General features: G+C 36.9%; 1 protein-coding gene across 3 annotated transcripts in view; it reads right to left on the reverse strand.

Annotated features, from left to right (window-relative positions):
• FTO (FTO alpha-ketoglutarate dependent dioxygenase) overlaps positions 1 to 26908 on the reverse strand; it is a 257550-nt gene that overhangs the window by 152381 nt on the left and 78261 nt on the right. For all 3 annotated transcript variants that reach the window (XM_063334325.1, XM_063334324.1, XM_063334323.1), the window contains one exon: positions 23845 to 23964. In XM_063334325.1, coding sequence (XP_063190395.1) covers positions 23845 to 23964 — 120 coding nt within the window. The remainder of the gene's footprint in view (positions 1 to 23844; positions 23965 to 26908) is intronic.

Genomic DNA, 26908 nt, shown 5'->3' on the forward strand with positions numbered 1-26908 from the left:
TTCATTTTTCATCCTTAAAAGGAAGATTATCAACTAATTAACCCAACAATTAAAAGTACACGCAAGGAAAGATCAAGGAAGTAGCTCAGGGGCAAAATAAATCAGTTAAGAAAATTTTAAAATTTACTTCCTATCAACTACTAGTGCATTAAAACACTTCTGGAAATATTTTTATTTAGAGTCTAATCAAGTTTTAAATGTGTCAATTTGTCATATTCATTTTCCATGAACATTCAAGTATTTATAGGTGAAAACTTGAGAAAGAATTTAAAGCTTGAATGTCCAACTATATAAAACACCATTATATAGACAATTTTCATTAATGACACAGCATTCCATCAGGGAAAATAAACTTTCACCATATGATTCATGTGTTTAACAAAGGAAAAAACCAGGATGATCAACAGATGACTGTTTCGTCATATGCATGTCCATTCCTCTCTGAAACAACAGTCACGTACTGAAGATTCTGGCAATTCAACAAATATGATATTTGCACAATGTGCTCACAAATTATGACAATATAATTTGGAAAACAGAAAAGACTGCTACTCTGTGACACGCCGTAACAATACATTCTGAGAGACTGCACTGCGACATTCACAGCTCCTGCCTCACCATTCACTACCATCTCCTATAGGCGCAGGAAATAAGATACGGGTTCTCAAGTTCAGCTGCAAAGTCCAACTTAGGAGAGAGGTCAAAGGTGGCTGGCTAATCACCTCTGCACTCTTCCAGAAGCACCGGTTAATCCACAAGTAAAAGTTAAAGCAATGTCAAGCATGTATGAACATGAAGTGGCCAAGCATCCTTAACAGACACGTAGTGAGTGCATGCCACAATGGAGATGTTCTCCACTAACCTAAAAAAGATTTCACATCTTCTGGGTTGCCGCAGAAGTGAAAAATAGCAGTTTGTGGAGGAAGTTTGACCTGTGTTCTCTCATACAAAAACTTCTACCCTTAAAGATACATCACGATGAGCTATACTAGAGCTCTAAATCTCCAGTTAATGTTACTGTTTATCTGCTTCACGACACTATAGGGCAAGTCACACTTCACAGCATTCAGAGTCCACACATAAGAGATACAGTCTATGCGAACAATTATCCAAACTATTAATGTGGTATATATAAATATTTCTCTTCCTAAAGAGGAAAAGAGAAGAGGATAAAAAAAATGGTGTCTCTCTTCAGTATTTGGATTCTGGAGTTTGTGGTTTGGTTGTTTGGTTTTTTTAACTTTTAAATTTTTATTTAAGATGTTATTACGCAATCTTTTCATATATACCAAATCAGTTTTCAGGGATAACATCACATTCATTTAGGAAAAAAATAAGCTAAAACATTAAGATAAGGACTGCCTTTTAACAATATTTGATTATTTTTTCACATTCAGCAACAACTCTGTTGTCAAGAAAACTGCATGCTGGAAGACTTATATTTGCTGTGCTACTACTAGTCTTAAATACTATACATTTATTTTTTGTTTCACAGAAATGTTTCTTAAATGTTTATTGACAGAACTACTCCAATATCAAACTATCATTATGTTCTTGAGTGTTAAATAATCTTCTTTCAAGATTGGCAGATATCATCCTGTTTAAATTTCTGTGACCAGTCAAATCAGCTATTCTCATCCTGGAGAAGTCACTAGATAGAGTAAGTTACTCTATATATAGTACCTGGGAAAAAGAATATGGAAAGTTTAGATGAACTGTAAGAAAATGAAAACCCAAGACAAAATTTCTCTGTCTAAAGTCCAAGAGCATAGCAGTTATAATTAAGAAAAATAATATTTTGATAATCATTTGTGAAAACATGTCACAACATTTTTGTTTTACAGTACAGCAACCAAACACTATGAACTTAAGTTCACACTGAAGAGTTTCCACCTCAGGAAAGTCCCTATTTTTGTCTCAACTGCAAGTTGGCAAACAAACCCCGATCTTCTACCTTGATTAACACAGTTTGAAAACCAACAAAGTACTATTCCTACTACATTACAACTTGCCGTATTCAGAACAGTGTTCTGCTTTGATAAGTATGTATTATTGCTTCATCTTCTAGAGAAGATAGTTTCCGCTTGCCTTGTTCAGTCAGTGCTTCCGCATTCAGTACACACACAGAAACTGCTGCATACAGACTTCTTGGATCAAGTGCCTCACACTGGATGGATCCCAGCCACCTGTACATACTCTTTTAATGTGCTGGTATAAATCTATGTGGCTCAAGACCAGATACGAATCAGATTGTATTCATGGTCCAAAATTATAACCAAATATTGAAAAAAGCAAACAACCTGGAACGGAAATATCCCAAAGAAAGGGCTCGATTTTTGACACAGTGCAGCACTTCCTTAAGAGCATGACTTCAACTTTTTTGGCCTACAAAAACAACTACAGATGCCAGCCACAGATTACAATCAGCACTGGGTTTGAAATCACTGAAAATCTTGGGACTCAGGGCCAATTCTAGATAATCGAAACAAAATAACTCGTAAGATTTCAACAGTATTTTTCCTCCATGCGTCAATGACTACAGGTAGAAAAGCACAAGACTTACTTAAAACTCATGAAACCATTTTAAAAGGCTATACTTGTTTCATTTTTAAGCTGATTAAAAGCACTGAGCCTATTAATGTAATTTGACTTTTTTAGAAAGTCTTAATTTTAAACCTCTATATCAACACACAAACATCAACTGGTAAATTGTTACATAAAGGGTTTTAGATGGAAAAGAGCAGTTCCAGCTTTGTTTACTACTTTTAGGATATCAGGAAAGGAAAGAGGGAAAGCTTCTTTTGTATTATTTGAGGTGAATTCATTAGCTCAGTTACAAAATAAAAAATAAAAGAAAGAAAAAAAGTATCACAGGTCAAAAGAACAAAACGACACACAAAAATCCATTGCCAAACTGGCTGTCGGTTGGATGCACAAGAGTAAGGCTAAACAACTGTGGTATGGAGACAAAATATGCTTTAAGACACTTTTACAATAAGTTATTTAAGCCTTGTGAACAGCCTTGCCTTGCACCCACCCTTCACACATTAATGAAAACAAAGGGGGCCCATTTATATTGTAACCGTGCAGTGGGGTTAAGCATGTGACCTTAAAGTATGGTGCGCTTGTGCTCAGTGGAAAGGTTCTTGACAATATAAACAAGAATTACTGCTGTTAGAGAAAGGGAAGACAATTAAAAACAATCTAGGATGCATGTTGTACAGCTGTTCCAGCTTCAGCTACATCTGACCTCTAAAGATGCTACGTGTTTTACTTCAGAAACTTAAGCCATTTTAGTTTTATTAAAATAATCCTTCAACAAAAACTGAATTTGTATGACAAACATGAGGTTTTATATGAGTAACACAATGAAAATTGTGTATTGCTGGCAAAACACGCCACCATTGCAGTTAAAAGATTTTGTGGTCTACACATCTCTTTCCAATACTGAAGTTTACTAACAGCTAAGCAAAAGGGAAATCTTTATGAAGAACACTAAGAAAACCTGTTTAGGAAAAAAAAAACTGTTGTTGAAGAAAAAAAAAAAAAAGCAGCCTTCAACAGGTCAAATCCCATAATCAAATCTGTCTGACAGACCTTTGTGCCCAGGCAAAAAAGGCTGGGTGCTTTCAGCAAAACTCTGCAGGCGCAGTGTCCCAATATAGATCAAATTGCAGGACCAAGCAGCCACAACATTTTTTAAGCTTAATTTTGGATACCATTGATTCCAAATGCAATAAAGACAGACTGCAATTATGGTTAGTATTTTCTTTATACATGCCTACAAATTTTCTAATAACTAAGAAAATACTTACATTTTAAAGAGAAAATGATAGAACAAGCTTTTTTTCCATCAGCCACTACGACTAATTGTCCTAATATTGTCCTTAAAAAATAGGGTTATAGAAGAAAAACTTCTGAGAAAATAACAAAGATCTTGGCTAAGTTTCTCAAAACCACAGTTTTCCTGCCTGTTTGATCTTTGTACAGTCAGCATAAGCCACTGAAACTCCTCCACAAATGAAAGGCATTCATGGGAAGCCATCAGAAAGCATTGCTCTTCCTCTGGGACCCGGGACAATAAAAGAAAAGTTTGTGTCTGCCACGTGGGCCTACGATTCAGCTTAAATGAACAAACCATTGCAATATCCTTCGGCTTTGTGAAAGCGATACTTCCTACTTTTTTGGAAGAAAGGAAGTCATATATAAACAGAACAAAGGGAAGAGGCAACACAAGTAGAGCCTCTCATAATAAATATTACAGTGAAAGTTTTGCTCATCAAACCAAGATTAAAAACATATTTTAATCTCCCAAGTTTTTTGCCTTTGATGTATGTCAAAGAGGAAAGGTTATATATTTTGTAAGATTTACAAGATTTCTAGTGGGAATAGCTTCGTATTTCAGCTTTTGCCCTGTTTCTGAAATTGAGAATATATTGGGGTGATTCTATCCCTTAATGCTGTGTCATATTGAGCACTTCTTTAGAGAACAGAAGTTAGGAAGTTCTTTGGACTTTTCCTCCCCACAAATAGGCTAGTGTTCCACTGAGCAAAGCACTGCAAAATCATTATAGTGGTGTAATGGTAGTCTTTGTAGCTATGAAATACTTCGTAAAATGCCAGCTTTCCTAGACCACAGGAAAGTTCAAATATTTGCATTAAACTCCACAGCACAAAGAACCACTAAATTGCATTTCTTTGTGGTGCTAGAATTAGGAGACAGTTATATAGCTTCAGTAGGAAAATTACTAATTTATTATCTGTAATTTTGCCACTACATGCCCACAACAGCCTGATATCACATACGAAGCATTAATTTTCAGAATTACAACACACAAAGCATAATACTTACACATCAGGAGCTCCTTTTATATCATCTCCTGTTAAATTCTGCATGATTTTCTTGCCCTTCCATACAACCTTGCTCTGCAACTTTTCTCATTCTCTCTTGATATAGCACCCATTGCTATGACAAAAGGACTTGCACTTAAAATCACTTTATCTTGCTGTAACACAGTCAAACAGCTGCTCATTTCCACAACCTTAGGTGCAGGCAAAAGCCCCCTCAGATGGTGTGAGGGAAACTAGCTGAAAGTTTCCATCTAAGTAACAATGAAAGAGAGCAGGTAAGCACGCTCTCTCTCGGGTTTTGCATGTTCTACAACACTGCTGCTTTGGTCTTAACAACCAACCATTAACTTTGGGAGACATCATCAGAAGAGGAAATTTTCGAGTGTAGTTTCACAAACACTGAAGTCCGAAGAGCAAAGGTGGAAGATGCTAGAATTGACACATTAAACAACTGTTACAGTGAAGATAAATGTATTGAATATTGGTAGACTTAGTTTAACCATTTTTAAGGAAGATCTGCTAATTTCAGGCAAATATGTAACTAATACAACACAGTTATAAGTGAAGAAAACTCTGTCCAGTAGATAGGTGTGTAGTTTAGGAGGTGGGAAGGAGGAAGCAGCTGAGGAGGTGACAAAAATCTTTTCACAGCTGTAGCAGCCCCTTTAGAGCCGATAAAGGCTCTTCTCCTATGTAGGATTTCAAAGGCACATGGACCGCATAGCTGTCTTTCCAGAAGCCAAATCCTTTCAACGTCTGGTATTAAAGTACTCTCAACCCGTCCATTCAATTCCAAAGATATATAAAAGAGAGATGCATAAAGTTGTCCAGAGATGGTAACTTGCAGACAAAGGAAAAAAGAGAAGGCAGCACAGTCATAGCAGATTGCCTTTCTTAAGGAAAATAAGTGAAATGCTGTAAGAGACAAAAGGGTTATAGTATCAGAAAATGAATATAGATTTCAATCTAGGAAGAGTCAAGGAAAGATTATTCTAGAACTATTAGAAAAACAACAATAAAATTATAATCAGAAGTCCCAAAGCTGGAATGACACCAAAAAAACTTCCAGGAGCCTGACAGGGAAGACAGGTGTCTTGTCAATAAACACTGTGCCAGAAGAAGGTTCAAGCACAACTTCTTAAGTCATTTGCCCAAAGCAAATAGCAAGCAAATGAAAGTGTGAGGAATAATAGGATTCTTGTCTCCTAACTCTCCATTTCCCTTCATGTTGCCATATGGTATCCATATCTGTGAGGATAAGCGGTACTTTGTACCCTGGTGTTTCAGTTTTCATGACACTTTACAAGTCTCATTGCTCATTTCACCGCTTTCCACTAGCTACTCCTTAATGACACCCAGCCATTGCTTCCCTTGCTTTCTCATAAAAACAACATACTCAGGAAATAATGAATGTATATTTGTCTCTTTCAAGTAACTGCAGCTCCGTTTTAACTACTTACTTTGCAATAAACCTTTTTAAGAGAGCTTTTTTTTTTCCCCCCAAAAAAAAAAGTCTATATATCTTAAGGACCACTATATACTGATTTTTTAAAATATACAAATAATATCCTCTGGCTTCATTTTTGAGATACAACTTACATTAATTTCCCCACCTCAGGAAAAAAAAAATAAATCACAATAGACAACTACTGAGCACTCCATAGCTCATTTTGAGTCTTCAGCTGAGTCTTCAGCCCAAACAGAAATACCCAGTGACCGGTATAGTTCACGAAAAAGACTATCAAATTACTTCTAACAGCGAATTGCTACAAAGCATACTTTGCTAGATGGAGTCACTTAAGAAGTTGCCATGGAAACAAGAAAGAATTGGCCCAGAAAGGAGTAGTGTAAGCTTATTAACAGCAGTATGCTCAAGTGCTCCAAGCCTCAACTGGAAGAACCACCTGAAAAGGCAGAGTCCTTTAGTCTCCTTTGAGGAGTGCAACTAGTGGGCTCCAACCAGTTGTCAAGACTGAGCAGGTTCGGTGAAGATGCAGGTAGAGCCTGAGGAGATGCTGGAAGGGAAAATGAATCCTCCAGAACTACAGAAGCCAGGAACCTACCTCAGGAGAAGAAAAAAAAAAAGTCATTATGAACACGACTCAATGATTTAGCTTTTGGCAGGGTAGTCTCTCTCTCTGCTTAGTCTTTCTTTGCACAAAACTGCTACATAGTCTATAAGAGAAAATTCTCCATTTCTCTACATTGAAGTAGCCACTGAAGCAGGTATCAAAACTTATGTTTAAAAAAGAGAATTCTCTACAGAAGACTCAACATTTTAAGATACTGTAAAGCAGGATAAGGTAATGCTTAATATGGCTGAAGCCTCTGAAAACAGAACACTGTTCATAATAAATTAGGAGAAACAAAAATTCCTGGGAAATTGGAAATACTTCTCTCCCCAAATCCCCAGATTTTCATAGAATTTTAAAGCCTATTCCATTCACAGACCACTGCAACTCTCTGGAAACTATCCCAAAGGGTAATTTTCCCCTGTGTTTAGAGAAGTGTTTGCAATGTGTTCTACAACACAGCCTAGGAATGATATTCTAAATTTTTCACCTTTAAATGATAAACTTGCATATGAAGAACATAGAAAGAAACCCACGTTGGACTTTTTTCCTTTTTTTTTCTTTTTTAGAATACAATAAAATTAATATAGCAAAAGGAAAAGATTCATCACTGTTCATAAGAATTCATTCGCCTAGGGATTTTTTTCATCTGTCCTCTCCTTTACTTAGCTAGACAGAAAATAGATTTTGCTGGCTATGTTTAATTTCCACAGCTGTCACTGTGATCTAAAACATTTATATTGCAGCAATCACATTTATCCTCAGGAAACCAGGAACTGGAGTAGCAGCTCAAACACGGTATAGGCTACCTACTATCTCCTGACCCCAGAGGTGTCTTAGATTTAGAAGTTGTACTATGCAAATAAGCAGTAAAATGTTTGTTGATTAAAATATATTTGAAAAGTGCAATTAGTTCTTGAAACAGCAAAAGCTGACATGGTTCATAAATGCTTATTGACAAATGTAAGACAAAAGGAGATACAACAGTAAAATGAAACCAGGATACAAACACTTAATATTTCTGAGGTACATCTCTAAGCTTAATTTCAAGTAGCATACTTTGAATGTCTAGTAACGAATTTAATTATATAAATTCCGCTTACGGAGAGTTACCAAAAAAAGAGCATCGCAAGTAACAGATTCATAGCCCTAGTGAGACAGTCATGTTATTTACTTAAGTCTATTATGCAAACTTTTCAAATGGTTGTTTTGAAAAATAGATTACAGCACTTCTGCAAATATTTATGGTTCAACTCAAGAGAATAAATAGCTGTTCGTGACAGATGTAAAAAGGAGTCAAGCAGATTTCAGCAGACTTTGAAACAGGACTAGCAAAATTGTAATATAATACATATTTGTACACAACAATCTTCAATATAAAAACTGCTAAGTACATTGTTCTACCTGCCAAATCAGAAAACAACTTGCTCCATCTTTCCTGAAGCAAATCTTAGTTACCAAGCTGGATCTTATTATTCACATCTAACGTGTTGATGTTTATATAAGTTTAAGTTATGCCTTCAGTTATATGTTCTTTCAGTCTTTTCTTGCTACCCTCTAATTCCTTTTCCTCTCCACTTTCTTTTTTTTTTCTTCCCCTCTCCTTGTAGTAGTAAAAATGGATTTACACAAAACCAATAACAAGTTTTACTAAAAATATATATTCTGGTTTTAATCAGGCAGTTCATCACTTAAAATTTCACACATACACACTATTGCAAATTTTCTATCTGCAGACTTTCAGGCTGAATGTTCTGCTACTGTAAGGCCATAATACAACAACCCCTTCAAGAAAGTTGATTCAGAAATAGGTCAACAGACAAAAAAACTCCTATTTTTGACATATAAAATGAAATAATACATTCAAACAAAAGTCAGATTTTTAACTAGTTGCATCATTTGTTATTAGTAGTTTCCGTATTCAATTTTCCCAAAGCAAGACCCTATTAAATGCTGCAGCCAACAAGATAAAGTTTAATAAATGAAATTCAGATCTTTGCATTAATACCTTGCAGTTCTTTTAATCCACGAAAACATGTATCTGCCTAGTTTCTTTTTCGCGTTCTACCACTTACCGTGGCTTTTTAACTTCAAGGAATAACAAGAAGGAAAGGAAAAATAATTTTGAAAGATGAGGCATCAATTTTCACATTAGCTTCCTTATGCTGACTATAAATAAAGTTTAAAAAGTACAGACACTTTCTAACATATTACTGTTTTCTTTCATGTTACACTATCTCTTGTGCTTCCAAGATTCTTTATACTGCCGTTACCTTTATTTCTATTTTTTTAACCCTTCTCTCACATGGTTATACACGCTTCCTTCTTAACAATTGTTTCCTTTCCCTGTTCCTCCCTCTTTCCTGCAACATATTTCCTCCCAACTTCTCTCTCTGCTCCACTCACAAAAGCGCCTTGGCCTTTAATTCTGCCTCCTATGGACCCTCCTTCAAGCTCTTATGCTTGCCATACATTTTGTGGTGCCAGACTGCTCACAACCTCTCTGCACAGATGTAGAAAAAAACATTTCTAAGCATAAATGAAACTATTAAAATATAAGTGAAACACTACAGGAACAAAAAAAAAAGAAGGAATGAAGCCAGTGTAGTGCTTAGTGTTTGTACAAGAGAAATAAAGCTAACCACAGGCCAGCCATTGGATGGCAGACAGCAGTTAAACAATCTTAAAGAGAGAAGTGGTGTAGGAAGCCACAGTGCTATATGCAGAGTTCCCCCTGGAGCATGTACAGGAAAAAAGTCCCCCTAAAATTTTAGCATGTCTGCTTTTTATCCCACAACATAGGGCTAATTGTCCTCAGTGTCTGAGCTGGATTCCTTGCATGCTGGAGCAGAACAAATACTACTTTTTCACCTATCTGTCACAGCAAACATGAAAGATTACGACAAAAGCAAACCAGCACTAATCTTAGCACCTCACAGAGCTCTGAGCAAAACACCAGAGAGAAAAGCAGAGAGAAAGCTAGCACACAACAGACAGTGAAACAAAATCATCAAATGAGTAGCTGGACGGGATCATCTTGCCTCTTCCCCTTAATAGGCATCCTATCTGCCGCAGAGCAACATTAAAACACCCACAGATTTGGGACGTAGATTAAACATAGATTATCATAATACATTTCAGTTTTCTGACAGATTCAATGACTTCATCCAGCAGTTCAGGCATTAAGCCCATAGCTGGTAACTAAGTTAAAAGAGAGCTTTTATATACCAGCGAACTCACATTCCAGCTCTGCAAAATATACATCGTTAACGCTTGATCAGCCTCATCTGATGAGGAGTTTTCTTAAAGCACCAAGTCAAGATCAGTTATGCCTCCCTTGGAACATGCAGAGGCAGGCTATCGTATCCCTTTATAGTTTCCAAGATTGGCATAATTTGAGCTGAGAACATACTACAACCTGAAGCTTGAAATACTGACCCCGCCAGATGAGCTGCTCTCCTTTCGTTTGTGGCTTCCTAACATTAATGTTTCCTTCCTGCCTCTTTGACCACTGTCTTTGTTTACATGCAATATGCATGTCCTAAACATTGCAGGGTACCGTGCATCAACACAGTTCTCCTGTATCTGGCTTCTAGCAGTTTCAGGTACTACCAGAGGGGTTTTAGAGTGGAAAAATGCCAGCGAGGGAACCCTTGCAGGTCTTCCGCCACCTCCATACATGTCCAGATTTGGAGTAGGTGGAACGCCCACAGCATGAAGAAACCTCCAGGTGGAACATCTACTTCAGCATTTGCAGTCAAGGAATGTGTTATGGTCGTCTTTATAGCAGGGAGCAAGCCAGCATCACAGCACACTTCGGTAAACCCTGACAATTGCTGTAGACCACTGGCAAGTCTTTGCAGTTGGATGCAGCAACTCCAAAAACCTGGACAGACAACTGAATTCTCCCGAAAATGTATGAACAGTTACATAATCCCAGGACTGCATGAAAAACAAAACAGCAAAAAGCCTTCACTGCTTCCCTCACACCAGCTCCAGCCCTGTAAGGAACACAGCTCAGCAAAACACAAAAAAATAACATGTTATTTAGAGAAAGGTTTGAAATATTACGGTCAGAGTAACTTCTGCGCAGCCACAACCTTTGAAAGAATTGAAGGCTTTAAAAATAGCTCCTCAAGTCTGAAAACAGTGATTGGGAGACAGCTGGACAAGAATCTCTATCTCCAAATCACCTGAAATGACAGCCATATGTATTTATACATTGTAAAGTGCATGTGTATACGTATACACACACACAATTTTATATATACACACACATATATACTCTCTCAAATACGGCTTCAAACAAGATACAGGTGGGTATCTGCTCTTTTAGAGGCTAAGTAGGGAATGCCTTCTTCCACGTGCTGTTGACTAGGCTTCTTTCAGTTTTCCACTATTTTTAAATGGAGGATTTCACTGCAAAGAGAATTTATGCTCTAATGACCAAAGCTTCAACAGACTTAGGCCCCTAAGGAAGAAGGATGCTCCTCTCATCCTCCCACCCCAAATTGCCTCAAAGTAATTTTCAGAAAAAAACAGAGAACACAAAACCTTTAGTAAAAAAAAAAAATATCAAAGAAAGAAACACTGCAAAAAAAACCAAATAAAAGAATGTACCTTTGACCTCTGGTAATTCAAATAGAGTGTTAATCACCAAAGGATTAACACCCTCTGCATTATAAATAACATAACCAGTCATCAGGAAATTATAACACCCCATATAATCAAGAAACACTGAAGCCCTACCATAGAATTATGCCCAAGCAGTGGGAGGTACTAAGATGAGAAACTAACATATTGCATCAGTTCAGTAAGATTCTGCAACCTCAAGCATTATGGAGAACAGCTCAGTACTTAAATAAACCTCTTTCCCTTTATGTGTACGCTTGTGTACATATACGTGTATGTGCCCACGTGTTTATGTATATAAACACACAAATAAATAACTCACACTTTTTAAATGTTATATGCATTTTTTAAATTAAAATATATGCACATATAATCTCCCTGAATTACTTTTCTGGGTAATTTCATATTATTTTTGCATTAAAATCAAATAGTTTTTAACATACTTTAAGTAACTTTCTGCATTCATTGTAATTATTTTTTGCTTAAACAAGGACTATTTCTCCCTTATTTGGTTCTGTAGTATAACCCATTGGCATATTATATGTAGTACTATTACTGCACAAAAACATCGAAGAAGAAATTTCTATAATAACACAAACTCTTTTTAAGGGGATCAAAAAAAATATCAAAGAAATTGCTACCCACAATATTCTGCTTTTAAGGAGACACAGAGCTACCTTATCTTTTGCCATCTTCTCCATGACCACTTCCCCCATTGCAAAGCTTCCCCCATCCTATTTTCTCTCAAACCACACCACTCCTTTTTGCCTGAGAGCCTTTGCCATCCTTCCTACTCTTTCTCAATCTCCAAAGCTTTTCCTGCCAAGCTTGTTTGCTATTCCCACTGTACCCAAAGGTCCATTCCACCTACACATCCAGTTTCAAGTCTTACAACCACTACAGCACTTCAAAACTCCAGGCCCAGGGGACTCCTATTGCCTTTGGTCCTGTTATTCTGTCAACAGAAAAGCTTATAACCCCTCTTTTCCCCATGTTTTCACTGGCTACTGGCACCTGCTGCCACTCTCTCCTTGGCCAACCGCAACCTGCAGTCTGCTGTCCTGCTTCCTTTTTTTTACCCCCACATCTTACTTTTTCAAAAACCCTACAGCTAAGTAAAGATGTAAACATTAATATGTTTATTATGATGAACCAAATGAGATGGGAAGTGGAACTCTCTCAGCACTTACTGTCTCCAGCTGTGCTTGTGCCTTGCTAATCAACCTTCTCTAACCTCCCAGACAGGAGGGTTCCACTAGGACCAGGATCCCAATGTTTCACCACAAGGAAAATCAGACCTTTTCTTTGATGTGGAGTACCTCATGAAGAACATAAAGAGGAACCTCTCAAGGAACAACAACTCAGTTCAAATTACTTTAATGTGTAATCATGTTTTCTGCTGAGACACAGAGATCAGGGGAGAGAAGATCCGCATCCTCACAATCACGCTACAGCATTTGACCTTCTTCCAAAGAATAATAAGAGAAGGCAGTGTCATAGAATCTGGTGGCACATTGGCAAGCAGGCAAGGCAAGGCTGGGATGAACATAGACAGCTTTTCCCATGTATAAAAACGTTAAAATCAGATGGGGAAAAAAAAAAAAACCAAAGTAGACTTTCTGAGTTTGAGAAGCCTTCACAACCTAAACTGCATTAGAATTTCTCCTTTAAGCCTTCAGTAAAAGGACACACTCCTTTAATTCACTTCACATTGCAGAATAACTAGCAAATTTCACCTTTTTTCAAGTCCACTTGAAAACCCCACAGGATTTCTCCAACCTTGTGTCATTCCACAGCTATGAAATAGAGTTTCTAAATTAAATACACTTTAAGGCTGTACCATGAGGAAAAGCACAGCTTAATTAAGTTAACTAAGCTGATTAAACCATGCACTTTCACCTATTACAGGAAGTATTTAGCCCTGGAGCCATCCTAAAGGCACCTCACACAGCATATGACATGTTTTCCAGAGATATCGTATATATTTAGTCACTGCGGAAAGGGAAAAAGCAAACACCCCATATGTCAGCATGCCAACAAAAGAACAGAAGAAGTACCAGCTGATAAAGCAGCTGTTTACATCCCATTCTTGTCTGGAAGGTAGGTATTACATTACAAGGGAATAGATGAAGTTAAGAGAACATTGCCCCAACACCTCAGATCTGACCGTTATAAAACAATTGCAGTTAAGAACACTCCAAAAATCTCAGTCACTGATATTATTACTGGGATCTTTGTATATTTACAAACAACGCGGACAAACACATTTGAAATTGAACAGATTACAGCAGCCTTATTTTAAAAGAAGTAAGATTAACCTTTCTCTTTTGTCGTATCCAAACTAGTGTATATCATTAAAGGAATTCTTTAAAATTTTCAATGCTTTCAAAATGTCTAAAAGCAATTTCCAAAATAAAGACATAGCTAAATAGCATTATTCTTATCTTGACTTTTGCCGGTACAAGGGTGCTGCTCTGTGTCTCAAAGATTTCTGGCAGAGTGAGAAAACCTGGTCAGTATCAGAGTCTTTCCTGGGACCTGTCTGAAGTGTCGACAAGCAGCTAAGCTGAATATTAATACACTCTCCATCATCAAAGCTGTTGCATACCCAAAGGATGAGAAATATTTTAATCAGCTTTCAGCTTGTCTAGTAGAAGTCAGTTTATTCCTTTGGGATTATACATCTATGTGCTCAATTTTTGTCTTCACGCTCTCTCCCTATATAAATTACTTTTGAAACTAGCAACAAAGAGCCTAAATCTGCTGTTTTGTTGGAAAAAGCCAGTTAATGCTGTGATTCAATTACAGTATTTTACATTTAACAACAAAAACGCAGAAGACGAAAAGCAAAGAAAAAAAGTTAAGAAACCAGTCCTGTATCCTGGATTTTAACAGTAGGACTTCTTAAAGAAACCAGTGGGACTTTTTCGTTTTGTTCAATATTTCAAGACTGATTCATCTGTTGTCTTACCCATCCTTTCCCCTCCCCCAGTAGGTTCTTAAGTTTTGATACTGCAAATTCACAATTCCTTTAGCATAATGACCACCAGTGAAATTGACCCATGAACGTATAGGTATTTTATAATCACGTGTATCAAGTATGTCTTACATGAAAGCAAACAAAAGATCGGTAACAGAATAATAGTCTGAAAAGCCTTGACTGTAAAACTGCAATTGCACAGTAACCTCTCCTTTCTCTACTGTCATTCCTCTGAGAGAGTCAGTCACTGTAACATCGCATTAATGAAGATACCACCTACAGGAGAAGACTTTTAAATGTGAGAAACATTAATAATCCTAATTATGTATATTTTTAATCCTTTTAAAAGCATCATAACATTTCAGACTAAGATACAGCCAGGACTTGTATTGGCCTTTGCATTAAGCATCTACATAAACACAACACAATTAATTTCATGTTACTTCATCCCTGCTTCCTTGGGGATAGATGTATTACCATGGTACATGTAATACCATGGTGCTCTTTCCTCTTCCCTATAAGAGAAGACAGACACATAAAGCTTAGCTGCTGAAAGATTTTCAGATACTCTATCACCTCAAGGAATTCTGGGAACTACAACCTTTGTGTACTTTGGTACTACACAGCATCAGCTGTTTGTACAGGCTAATCTTAAAATCATTTTTACCCAAATCTTCCATCAGCAACATAGCAAATCATTAGTTTTGAGCAAAGGAGTGAACTCTGTGGCCCTACTACTGCAAATATGGGTTTTTTTCAGCACAGAAACTCCTATTTCATGACATGGAAGCATGACATTGGACAGAATAATGAAAACAATCAGTAAAGGATGACAATGAGTAAACTTACTCTGCCATGCGTCCAAATTACAAGAAAAGTCTTATACTTCACATATCCGAGCTGAGTTCCACCACAACACTGACAAAACAATTGACCTTCTACAGCTAGCTAGTGAAGCTTTAATCCATTAGCATGTCGCACGCAGCTTGAAGATTGAGCTAAAATATAATTATTAGCAGTGTATATATGCATACATATGCACACATGCACAAAAAAGTAAAATAATCACTTCAGTTTATTACACAGTCATGCTGATCCCTACGCAGCTAGGCAACATGACCCGATGCACTATTCCCAGCTATTCATGGTGCACTTTGCAGAACAGCGCATGCTAAGCATGAAGTCAGATTCATCTTGAGCTTAGCTCCGCTGATGTCATTCCTATTCACAAGGAAGAATCTGGCCTGTTCTCACCATTCCCTTCATCATTCAATTACATTACAGAAATTCAAAATGAGTCCTATGAAAAGAGATGCCATTAGTCTGATTGTGATAAATAATCACATTATTTTACAGGGATAATTTACAAGACTTGCTACACTAACCTTATATTAGAACCTCTGCTGTGAGAGTTAGAGTTCAGGCTCACTAGCAGTCCAAGGAGAACTGCCAAAACCTGATGTTAACTTGAGACATTCCAGAAAAGCCAGTAATTATCTTCTCACTGCAGAACAGTAAACATTATACTATGTCTACAGCTTCAGGAACAGAAGCATGTCTAGTAAGAAATGAAAAGTGCAAAAAGGATTCACTGAAAAGCTCCCGAGAACTAGAACTGGGAACTGCCAGGAGACAAACAGGGTCAGCCAAAACACAGTAAGTTCCTTCTGTCATACTTAAATGGATAGAACTTGCCCATCTGAAAAAAAAAAAAAAAAAAAAAAAAAAAATCTTAGATGTGGCCCAAATTCTACAATTTCCACTCATGGTAGGGGGGAGGCAGAAATTTGTTGGGTTCCTTCAACTGCAGAATGTTCTCTCCCTAGGACATAGCCCATAAGTAACTCTTTTTCAGTTACAGTAAAAATCATAGCCTCCCTTTATTGATGAGGAATTTAAGATCAGAAATAGTCTGCAATCTAAAACCAAAGTAAAACCTCAACATTTTGATCTCCACACTAATTTTGAAAACCACACTTAAGTTACTCGCACAAGTCAAACAGAGGGTCAGTGAAAGAATTAGCACCTAATCCATCAGAGCATAATGCTTTCCATGGCAAGTACTGAAGCCAAGTTTTATTTCTTTATACATAAAATGAAAGCAGTAATTTTGATCAATGACGAAGTAACTTAAAAAATACATTGCAAAGACACTATTCACTCATGATCTTGTTAGGAATTAGAAGAACTGATGACCAGATAGGAAAGAAAAAGTGTCAATGCAACAATGGCAGCTTTTCGGAAGATGTTGCCTCCTTTGCTTACAAAAGCCATTTGGAAAGTAAAACAGCTGCATTCTATTTTATAGTGGTTACATAGCCACTAAAATACAACAGCAATGAAACCATGTTTAGCAATATTAGTTGTACTCTAGAAAAAAACCTTAAAAATTACAGCAGTGTAGATGGTGACATTTTAGTCATACTGCCATTTGCTTTCACTTTTATTCAAAATCATGTCTCCCCTAGTTTGTAGCAATCACAGTAAAAATTATTCCTGCCAAACCACTGTAATTCACAGTTTCAACACCAAATCTTTTTTTCGTATCTATGTAGCATGTCCACAAACATACATACACACATGTAAAAATCCATAAGCTCTGTATCTGATCACTCCTGTGATTACATAAATGAGAACTAGAAATTGCTTTAACTATTAATTAATAATTAATCAGGTTTTATATAACATATAGATACACAATTTCAAAGATACAGAAGCATTTCTTTTCAAGAAATGTTATTCTTAGTGTTCTAATATGGTCTTCTATTCTGTTTTTCTACTAGGAAATAGATTTCTAAAGAACATAAAAGGCTTTGCAAAGAATAATTGGACTAGTAAGACCATAGCACAGTACTACTACTTCGCTATTTCCACAGCAAATAATAAGCCTTGATAAACATACTGTTGATAAAAAGATCTTTTGTTATTCCAATATATGTCCATCCAAGGTTCTGGGGAAAAATAGTGGAAACAGCGCACAATTTTATACCATCTACAGTAGCCCCATCATATTCTGCTTTCACTGAAATCAATCACATAGTTCCTATTAACAATAAAAGGGCAACACCAGGTTCTAAAATACCCGCTTCCAGGACTGGCACTGGATTTGCGGGGATGCAGCAGGAGCTACGATCTGAGCTCTTCCCCCTCTGCCACACACTGGGTGACCCGCAGTACTACCGATGTAGCCTAGCGCTCTCTAGATTCTTTTCCTATGCAGTTCTGCTGCTGAGAAGTGCAAGTAGTCGCCCCCAGTGCTCATTCCCTATAAATGTTTTTTCTCTAAATATAACTTTATATGATTCGGAAGTTACATAAATAAGTTAATTAGAAGATCATCACAGTTAAAAGCCCCAAAATAGCTGTGTATGTATTTGTGTGTAGAAGCACGTACATACACACACTGTCCCACTGCGGACCAGCTCTGGCAGCCTATCCACTATGAGAAAACTGTGATGGAGAATCCTGCTTAAGCCCCAGTGCTCAGCTCAGACACAGAGATCCATTTGCACGATTCAAATGCAAGATTGGGGCACCTATACACACAGTTTTGATTTCTGCTGATTGTGTGTTATACATATTTATGTTTTCAATACTAACACAGAGCTCATCACATTTTACATGCAAGTAAACATGTCTACTACACACTACCATATACATCCGATAGTATAAAAATATAGTGAAGATGACAGAAAGAAGCCCTATTACAGCAAGAGTTAAGCACAAGATAACAGAATTCTAGTCATCCGAAACCAAAGCTCACCAAGATGAAGTTGTGTGCACAAGAACACCTACCACCGTCAAGTGTGTAGCTGAGGTGCACGTGCCCCTGGAAGGGAGGGGAGCAGTGGGAGAGATGCCCACCGCCTTCGCACCATCTGGTGCGGCACACGCTACCAGCCACCCGACGTGATGCACAGCTGCACGAGCCACCCACCGTCCTCCCCTTTGGGCTGTCACAAACGCATCTCACTTTCCCACAGGACACAAATCGTCCTAAACTTTTCCTGGCTTATGCCAGTTCACATTATAACCTTCACGTTTTCAGCTTAATTCTCACAGTACGCAGTATGAGTTGGAAGACTGCCCTTTTAACAATTCCAGTTTATAACAGAAACGCTATAGTGGTTCATATGAACACAGCTCAGATCTCAACCTGCTCACATAAGGGTTAAAAATAGAAAGTGCTATCCACTGGTTTGCTCTGATGTTCCTGTAGATATTGTCACTGGATGTATCCTCAGTAGAATTCTATTCAACACCTCTGTCTTTAAGTACAAAGCTGTAGGCTGTAGCAGCTTTAGGAAACATAAGTATCCTTTTTTCTGCTGCACAGTATCTGTGTGTGAAATTCTCTAAAGGGGTTTAAGTATTTACCCTGAACACTATCAGACAGTTTCTAAAATTTTCCTTATCCTGTTGCAAAAACACTTCAAAGAGAATCATAAACACAGTCCTTTGTGCTTTCAGCACACACTTTGTTTTGTAAGCTTAAGTCTGAATTCCCTCAGAATTCTAAATACTTTTTTCTGAAAGATGTGCAATACAACTTTACTTTTTAAAAAAAAAAAAAAAGATTGGTAGTGATTCTACTGCACACTATGCTGAATTGTTTCTCCCATTTCTGACAGCAAAAAATACTGGGGTCAAGGAAATTAGTGCCAAAAAAAAGAAAAAGTCTTCAGGATCAGCTTTTGTTGTTGTTGTTTAAGATAAAAGGTACATTTCCAGAAACATCTGACTCCTAGCATACATAAAATATAACCTGCTAAAAATACATTTATTTAAAGGGTCTGGCCTAAACAGATAAGAAGAGCCCCAAAAGACAAGAAATATGGCTAAAATTTGGGTGTTTGAGCTGCCATGTTGTGCCTACATTTCACAGCTCATTAGGCAAATACGATCACCCATCACCGCATGGCCCTCCACTAAAGGAGTGTGACACTGCGATATCCAAGCACAACGGGAAAGCTAAAAAACGAAATTAAAATAATACCTCAGAATTCCTTGAATTTTGGCTGACAAGGTCAAACCAATTCAAATATCAGTTAAGTTGCTCGGCATTTTCTGAAAAATGCTGAAGAACCAGCCAGCCTGCTTGTGATCCCGTTATTTTTTTTTTTTTTAAATATAATTGGTTAGCTGTTTAAATTGCCAAAGTCTACAAAAGCTAGGAGGATTCCTTTTAAAAGCATATTTTGTCTTACAGCTTTTTATAGTTATTCTGGAACTGAAATACTCTGATTTAAATACATATTTAAACCCTTGTTTTAATTTGGGGGGGGAGAAGAAAGAAAGGAAGAAAAAGAAATAGAAATATATTATGGCCCTGGGCTGAGATTTTGTAGCTCAAGTTTCAGCCTAGACTCAATTCTGTCAGGCTGTAAGCCCCTGACAATAGTGGCTTATAGCTGAAACTATGACATACTTCATATGTAGCAATAGTAGTAAATAATGAAATAGACCTCAAATAGGAAAGAAAAATAATTTTACGAGAAAATAGCCTTGCTTTCTGATTTCAATTTAGTTGTATAAAATGATAAAAGCCTGCTACTGAGAAGAGCAGTAATACCATACAGTTTTTCAAAAGTTTTACAAATCAAGATGAAAGTTGAGCAGAAAGATATCAGTTTGCATGAAGTGCCACTTTGCTCATTTTAACGACACAGAGTGTGCCCACTTCTGCTTTTACACTACATTTATAAATTAAAAGGTGTGCTTCATTTCATTATCGTTAGCTGGATTCTAGGATGCCAAAAATGAAACAAATGGTGTCACAATTACTTGTGTTTCAGTTATACCGTTAAAAATGAGTCCTTTAAGATCTATGTTTCATTCCTTTTAAGTAAATCCTTATTGCAGGCAAACGGTTATGCTGTTAGATATAACTCCAGTTCAGTCATTCTTTTCTCCGTGTTTTAGTTCTACAATTTTTTTCATCTTGCCAAATTCCTGCATAAATAGGTAGGATTAAATGCAGCCTAGCCTACCTAACATAATTATATATGTTGTGATTTTATAGTGCAATGAAACTGATACATTTTAATAATCCCAGCCTTGGCTCTTACCCACTAAAGTCAATAAAGGTTATTAAGGCCAACTGCCATATAAATACATTGCTACATTGCTAAATGGACTGTCAAAGCAGGAAATACAATTCACACTATATAGCACCACTAGGGTCTTCATTTATTTTATTTTTTGTTTTCTAAATGAACACTAGATATGTCAAAAAAGTCTTTAATGATTCAATATTTAAGTATAATCATACGTGTCTAGTTTTCACCCCACAAACAAAACCCATTTCATTGATTTACATTTTCCTTCTTCAAATGTGAATCAGCCTAAAACAAAATAAAGAAAAAAAGACTGTAGGACTTCCGGAGTTCTTACCGATTTGGCATGGTGTTAAAAGATTTTCATAGCTAAAATAAATGTCAGATTGCAAGGTTTGCATGATATCAGACCCTGAGAGACAAATTGTCTCTCCACTGAATCTCAAAACAGCTACAGCAAGACTTCCTCACATCACATGAGATTTCAGCTTTTCAGACTTCTCTTTACCCAGAAAGCAAAGCTTGTACAGTCTTTTTTCAAATGGTAACTCTCCCTTTGAATTCCGCAAGCATTTATCCTGATGTTGCAGACGATAACGTGTTAATCTTGGATGACTTTTAAAAAAAAAAAAAGCCTCAAACATTTGAATAGCCTTCATATTTTCAAGGGAGGGGGAAAAAGAGAAGAAGATTGGTTAAACTGCTTTGGATTTAGTGGTTCATAAATTCATGAGGTAATATTGTGGGAAATGTGATGTTTTATCAGAATGTCATTCAAATGAAAGGTTTAACATTTACATCACAAGAGCGAGCTCTAAGTAAAACTATCCTCAGGGAAAGAAATGCCAGGAATAAACATTATGATAAAATTCTGTGGTTGCTATAACGTACAAAAATATTAAATAAAGCCCAAAGGTTTGAAGACACTGGCTTAAACTTCCTGCAGTATCATACTCGGCTGTGACACTGGAATAATTACAATTAGCAGAATCAGAAATTGTTTTGGAAACTTTCTTTTCTTCTTTATAACTGCTTTACTAAACAAAGGAAAAGGAAAAAAAAAAGGCACACAGGGACTCCAAGACTGACTTTTCTATCACTCCAGACGTGTATAAAAAAAACATAAGTCAAGAGTTGTTCAGTTCACACACAAAAGTAAGAAAAATACATTGCTTGAGTATTTTCTTCTAAGAAAGAATTCCTTTTAAGCAACAATATTATTCTAAGACAAGATCAACAATTCTAAGACATTTTTACTTTTAACATTTTGACACGATTTTTCTTTTTAAAGAATCATCCAGCTAAAAGTATAAATTTGGAGAAAAAACATCGACTCTAGACTACTGGGTACCTTCAGAAATACCTTTTTGATTTAACTTAATGCTGTGGAAGCTAAGCATGCACCAAAACACTGCACTTTTTATGTTAAATTGCTGTTGAATTTGTTAACCCACAATTGATTTCCTGTGTTATGGAATCTTAGAGATTACAGCTAACTTGAAGCAACAGGGATAATTCTTGATGTTAATGCTGCATTTCTATGTATTTTTATTAAGTCAATGCCTGTTGGTGCATTGAAACTGCAGCTCAACATTGCCCCCTACTGTCATCTTCTGAAACACTAAGGGACAAAAATGCAGGTTAAATCCAAAACAAACCAAAACAAAACCCACCCTACCTCCAAGTCCCAAATACAGTAAGCATCAAATTTACTTAGAGACTCAACAAAACAGACATTCTCAATTAACATTCTCTTCTGTCTCCTTCAATAGTTGAAATTAATTGTGATTAATATGTTATAAGTCATAAAACATTAAAGCGATTTTTAAAATTTAAATTAGAAGCAGCTTCTGTCTTGGCCCAACCTTTACTTTGCTGATAAATATCATCCTGAGGCCTGTTGAAAGGAGATACACTGACGCCACCATGTTTCTAATTAGAGACACATGGTAATGTCACACCAATTGCAGAAAACCTAACCCTTGAGAATTCCTGAGTTTGCTGTTTTTCCATGTTCTCAACACACAATGGATATAAAATAACAATCAAACATTCTTGTCTCTACCTCATCTAAGCCTGTGTTACAAGAGAGTAAGTTGTCATTTGAAAGAAAAACAAACCAAAAGATTTTTTTTAAATTATAAAGGTCATTCAAGAATGTGAGCACATAAGAACACAAAAATGAGGAAAAAACCCACATAAACAAGTTATAAATAATTTCTCTCCTTTGGTAGGAAAGTTTAATGGTCACTGATTCCTTGCAGCAACTGATTTCACAAATTAACATTGTACTTTTCCACACGTATTTTCCAAGTCTGAAACCAGTTGCTGGAAAAGCTTACAATATGTTTGAGCGGGTTACTGAGTCACAACACTTCCCTCGAAACCCAAGAGCATATTCCTGTTGCACCATGCCTCCAGAGACTGAAAAACATCTCTACTACAAAGCATATTCAGCATCCTCAGCTACATTACAAACTTTTCCAAACTACGGGCAAATTGAGGCTTACTCTGTGACCGGCAGAAATGACTGAGAAGCAGCTCCTAATGCATACGTATGGATATGAGCAAGATAAGTTTGTCAATATAGTGCCTTCAGCGTACAAATCTAGAGGCAGGCATGCTGGTAATGGTAGCGAACTCTTTCACTAGCAAAGTCTCCCAACTGGGACAGCAACAGCACGCAGGCTAACAGTGCTCGTCACTGAGTGTTTCCAAGGAACGCAGGGGTATACTTTCAAGCACAAAGGAGCCAATATCACTACAATTATTCAAGAAATAATCTCCTCTTGGTGGTTCTAGCTACGGTGTAAGTGTGCAGGTGGACTACAGGGAGATAGTTGTACCTCCAGATCATCAGATTTTATTCTCAACTTTCCTCAGATGCAATTCACCGTTGCTCTCACTGGCAGAGTTTCCTATCTTGGGATTGCACAAAAAAGTTGACAATGCACAGTTTCATGTACCAATTCATGTGATATATTACTGTCATCCTATAAGGCTGCCAAACTTTCAAACCAAGCAAAGTCAGGAAATAACTAAAATCTTGGGTTGTTTCAACGTTATTTTGCTCACATTTCTTCTGGCTACTGGGGAGAAAAATAAGAGGTGGCAGCAGAAGGCTGACTGATTCTACTTTTCATATGTTCTGAATAAAGTTTAATACCCGTTACTACAGTACAATTAAAAAAATAATTTTGAGTGCTCTCAGAATTAAGCTCTAGAGGCTTTAGACTATAAAACTAGTACTTACCATAATCTCCATTTTTCTCCAAAATTCTTCCAATTTAGCCATAGGCTTAAGCCACCAATCAGTGCACTTCAAATACCGCTTGCCTTGAAACCAAAACTGCCTAAGCCACTCAAATTCAACCTGCAAGATAAAAACATACAGTAGCATAAACATCTGTGTTTGTTATTTGGGGCAGGAATGGGGTAATGCATGAATCCAGCTATAACCAAAGAATCCCATAGAACAGAAGGTAACCAAAGTACTCATTTCTAAATGCACCCTTACACCCAGCTGTTTATTTTATTTCTATTGCACATGAATTTGTGACCTGAGCTACTCCCTTCAAATCTAGAGAGGTGCAAACCCCAACTCTTTTCTTTACATGTGGTACATGTACAAAGAACATTAGAAGTTCAGGTCTACTCCTAATTCAGTCAAATATGTACCAGCTCTGGCTTATTTTCATTAACATTGTGGGTTTCAAAATATTTCAGTCATATAAAAGATTGAAAAAACTTGCAGTAATAAAATTGCTAGAATGCAGCCGAGTCAATTGCTACAGAATGAGAGCAAAGCATTACAATGAATCACAGTTCTTCATATTTTACCAGACAATCTGGTTACCAGATAGGATACCAATAACTTCAGGATTAACTGGATCTCAACAGGAGACACGATAGCCCCACTCGGGCAGACCTGCCGGGAAGAAGGGGGGGGGCCTGAAGCCGCTTGCGCTCCCTCCGCTGGATCTGCCGTTACCCAAAAACCCACCAACCCACAACAACATTCACCTACCAGGAGCCAAAACACTTCTTGGGGCACCTGAAGTAACAGGTTTTTCTAGGACAAAGCTTGTGTGGAAACTGTGCTTTACAAAGAAAACAAATCCCCCACTGAAGCAATAAAACTTCCATCAGGAGCAAGCTAATACTTTTATTTAGAATATGAAACACAACAAATGATATAACGCTTTACTAATTCTGTTTGTTTTTTTTTTTTAAAAAATCATATATGGATGGTCCATCAACTTTAAGACAAGAGAAATGTTAGCTTACTAAAACTATAATATAAATATACAGCTCATCAAATATTCTTTAAACAAAGTAATTCCATTTTTCCTCACTTTCACTGAGCCTTTTTTCCTTTAATAGTAATCCATAGTTCTGGTCTTTAGCATTCTGTATTTATCTTTGTTGTGGTAGTTATGTTTCACACCGAGTTCAAAGCTGCTTTAATCATTATTTGTACCACAAAGAAGTTTTTGTTTATCCCTGCTCCGCTCTGATGATGCAAACAACAACAACCTGCCAAGGTGAAAGAATAAAGAAAACTGCCCAAAGCTGTCACCTAACGTTTTCTTTCCTGCAAGGGTGAACAGAACGGCTACAGAAATCCGAAGGCGTTCCAGTTAACATTAACTAAATGCTTGGTCAATATATGTTAAAGACATATGTGTTAAATTTGAAGTGAATAAAAAGAATATTAAAGCAACTTTGTTGGTAAAATATAACATGATTAGTTGGCAGACATAGATCTTAAAACATTTTCAAAGAAACTGACTGCAAGTCTAGTGACTTTTCAGCACAGAAGTTTGATGACATCCTTCCTAAAAAAAAGCTGAAGTTTGCTTCCTCTACAGTATTAAGGAGGTATGAAGGATCAAGTTATGGTTTGTTAAAAATCCGTATACACAGTTTTGGGAAGGCTGAGCATATCGACAGTACAACTAGAATTTTAAGCACTTAAATACTTTTTTGTCCTCCCCTCATTTCTTTTTGGTTTTGCTGGCCTCTGCCAGAGAAAGGGCTATAACACATGATGGCTGGCAAACACCTTTCAGGAAGTGAATCACATGAGGCCATTAATGAATGAAAAAAAATTATTTTTTTTTTAATTAAAATCAACATGGCTCATCAAGACAAGAATGTATTTCAGTCAATCTGATTTTTGACTAGTCATATTGATTTGTTACATTAATCTATGTAATTTCAGTCCAATTCACATCTGGCATCTTGGCCAAATTTTAAATGGATCTCAGTCCTCTACAGAATATACAGCTTCCCACAGAAGAGCTGCTTTTTACATGTAAGAGGTAAAGTTTAGCAACAGGCTACTTCATTTTCTGCAGGATTAGCTGGTCTTGTCAGAGGTCAGGGTACCAAACTGCAACGTGTAGTTGTTTAATGATGCGGACTACCATTTACCAGAGCTCTCAAATTCGGGTCCATACTCAACTCCTGATATCCCCGTTTCACTCTAAACTGAGTTAAAAAAATGGGGGCTGGGGAGAAAAACAATGTTTCAACCACCAACTTAGCCATGAAGCTGCTTGACAACTGACTGCTCTGAACTATCACCTCTGAACAGATAACTGTTGATTCTCTGAAAAAAAAAAAAAAAGTAATGTCAATGAGGCAACAGTGACATGATTTGCCCATGGCTTTATCCGTGTTTCAGTCATAGGCAAGCATAAATACTTAATTTTGCTAAAAATCTTCAGAGATTCCAGTTATGCTAAGTTTGTTGGGTATTTTTAATGAACACATGAACACTTTTCACACCACATCCATTACTAAGTACATGTTCTAACAAGAACATGTGCTATCCGCTTTGCAAGCTTTCCTAAAAGCTGTATGTCCTCTTGCTTCCATCGAACGCTACTCAGGAATATCTTTTCCTGGAGCAGGAAGGCACTCCTATTGCCTTGCCTCCTTCCATAAACAGGAGGAGCTGTACCAGGAAAAAAGCCACAATAGAAAATACTGGAGAGACACAAAAACTCAATTTTAGCCTTAGTGGAACTGAACTTACAGAACATTCATCTTCCCTGTCAAAGCTCTCAGGTTCACAGCTCTTGCCAAGGATTTCGTCAAAGGGTTTTAATTTGGAGACTCCCACATATCAGAGCTAACTTTAGTTAGCAGTAGAAAGCATTTTACATGACTGAACAGGACAGAGCCTAAACATATAAAAAAATATATATACTGAGTGTTTTGGGAATAATTTTCATCTTCTAATTAATTTTCAATTTTGACTTACAAGTGTGCAAGTAAGCTCAGAATCAGGCCTCATATCTCTAACCTCA

This window comes from Chroicocephalus ridibundus, chromosome 4 (assembly GCF_963924245.1).
Source record: "Chroicocephalus ridibundus chromosome 4, bChrRid1.1, whole genome shotgun sequence".
NCBI classification, from domain to species: domain Eukaryota; kingdom Metazoa; phylum Chordata; class Aves; order Charadriiformes; family Laridae; genus Chroicocephalus; species Chroicocephalus ridibundus.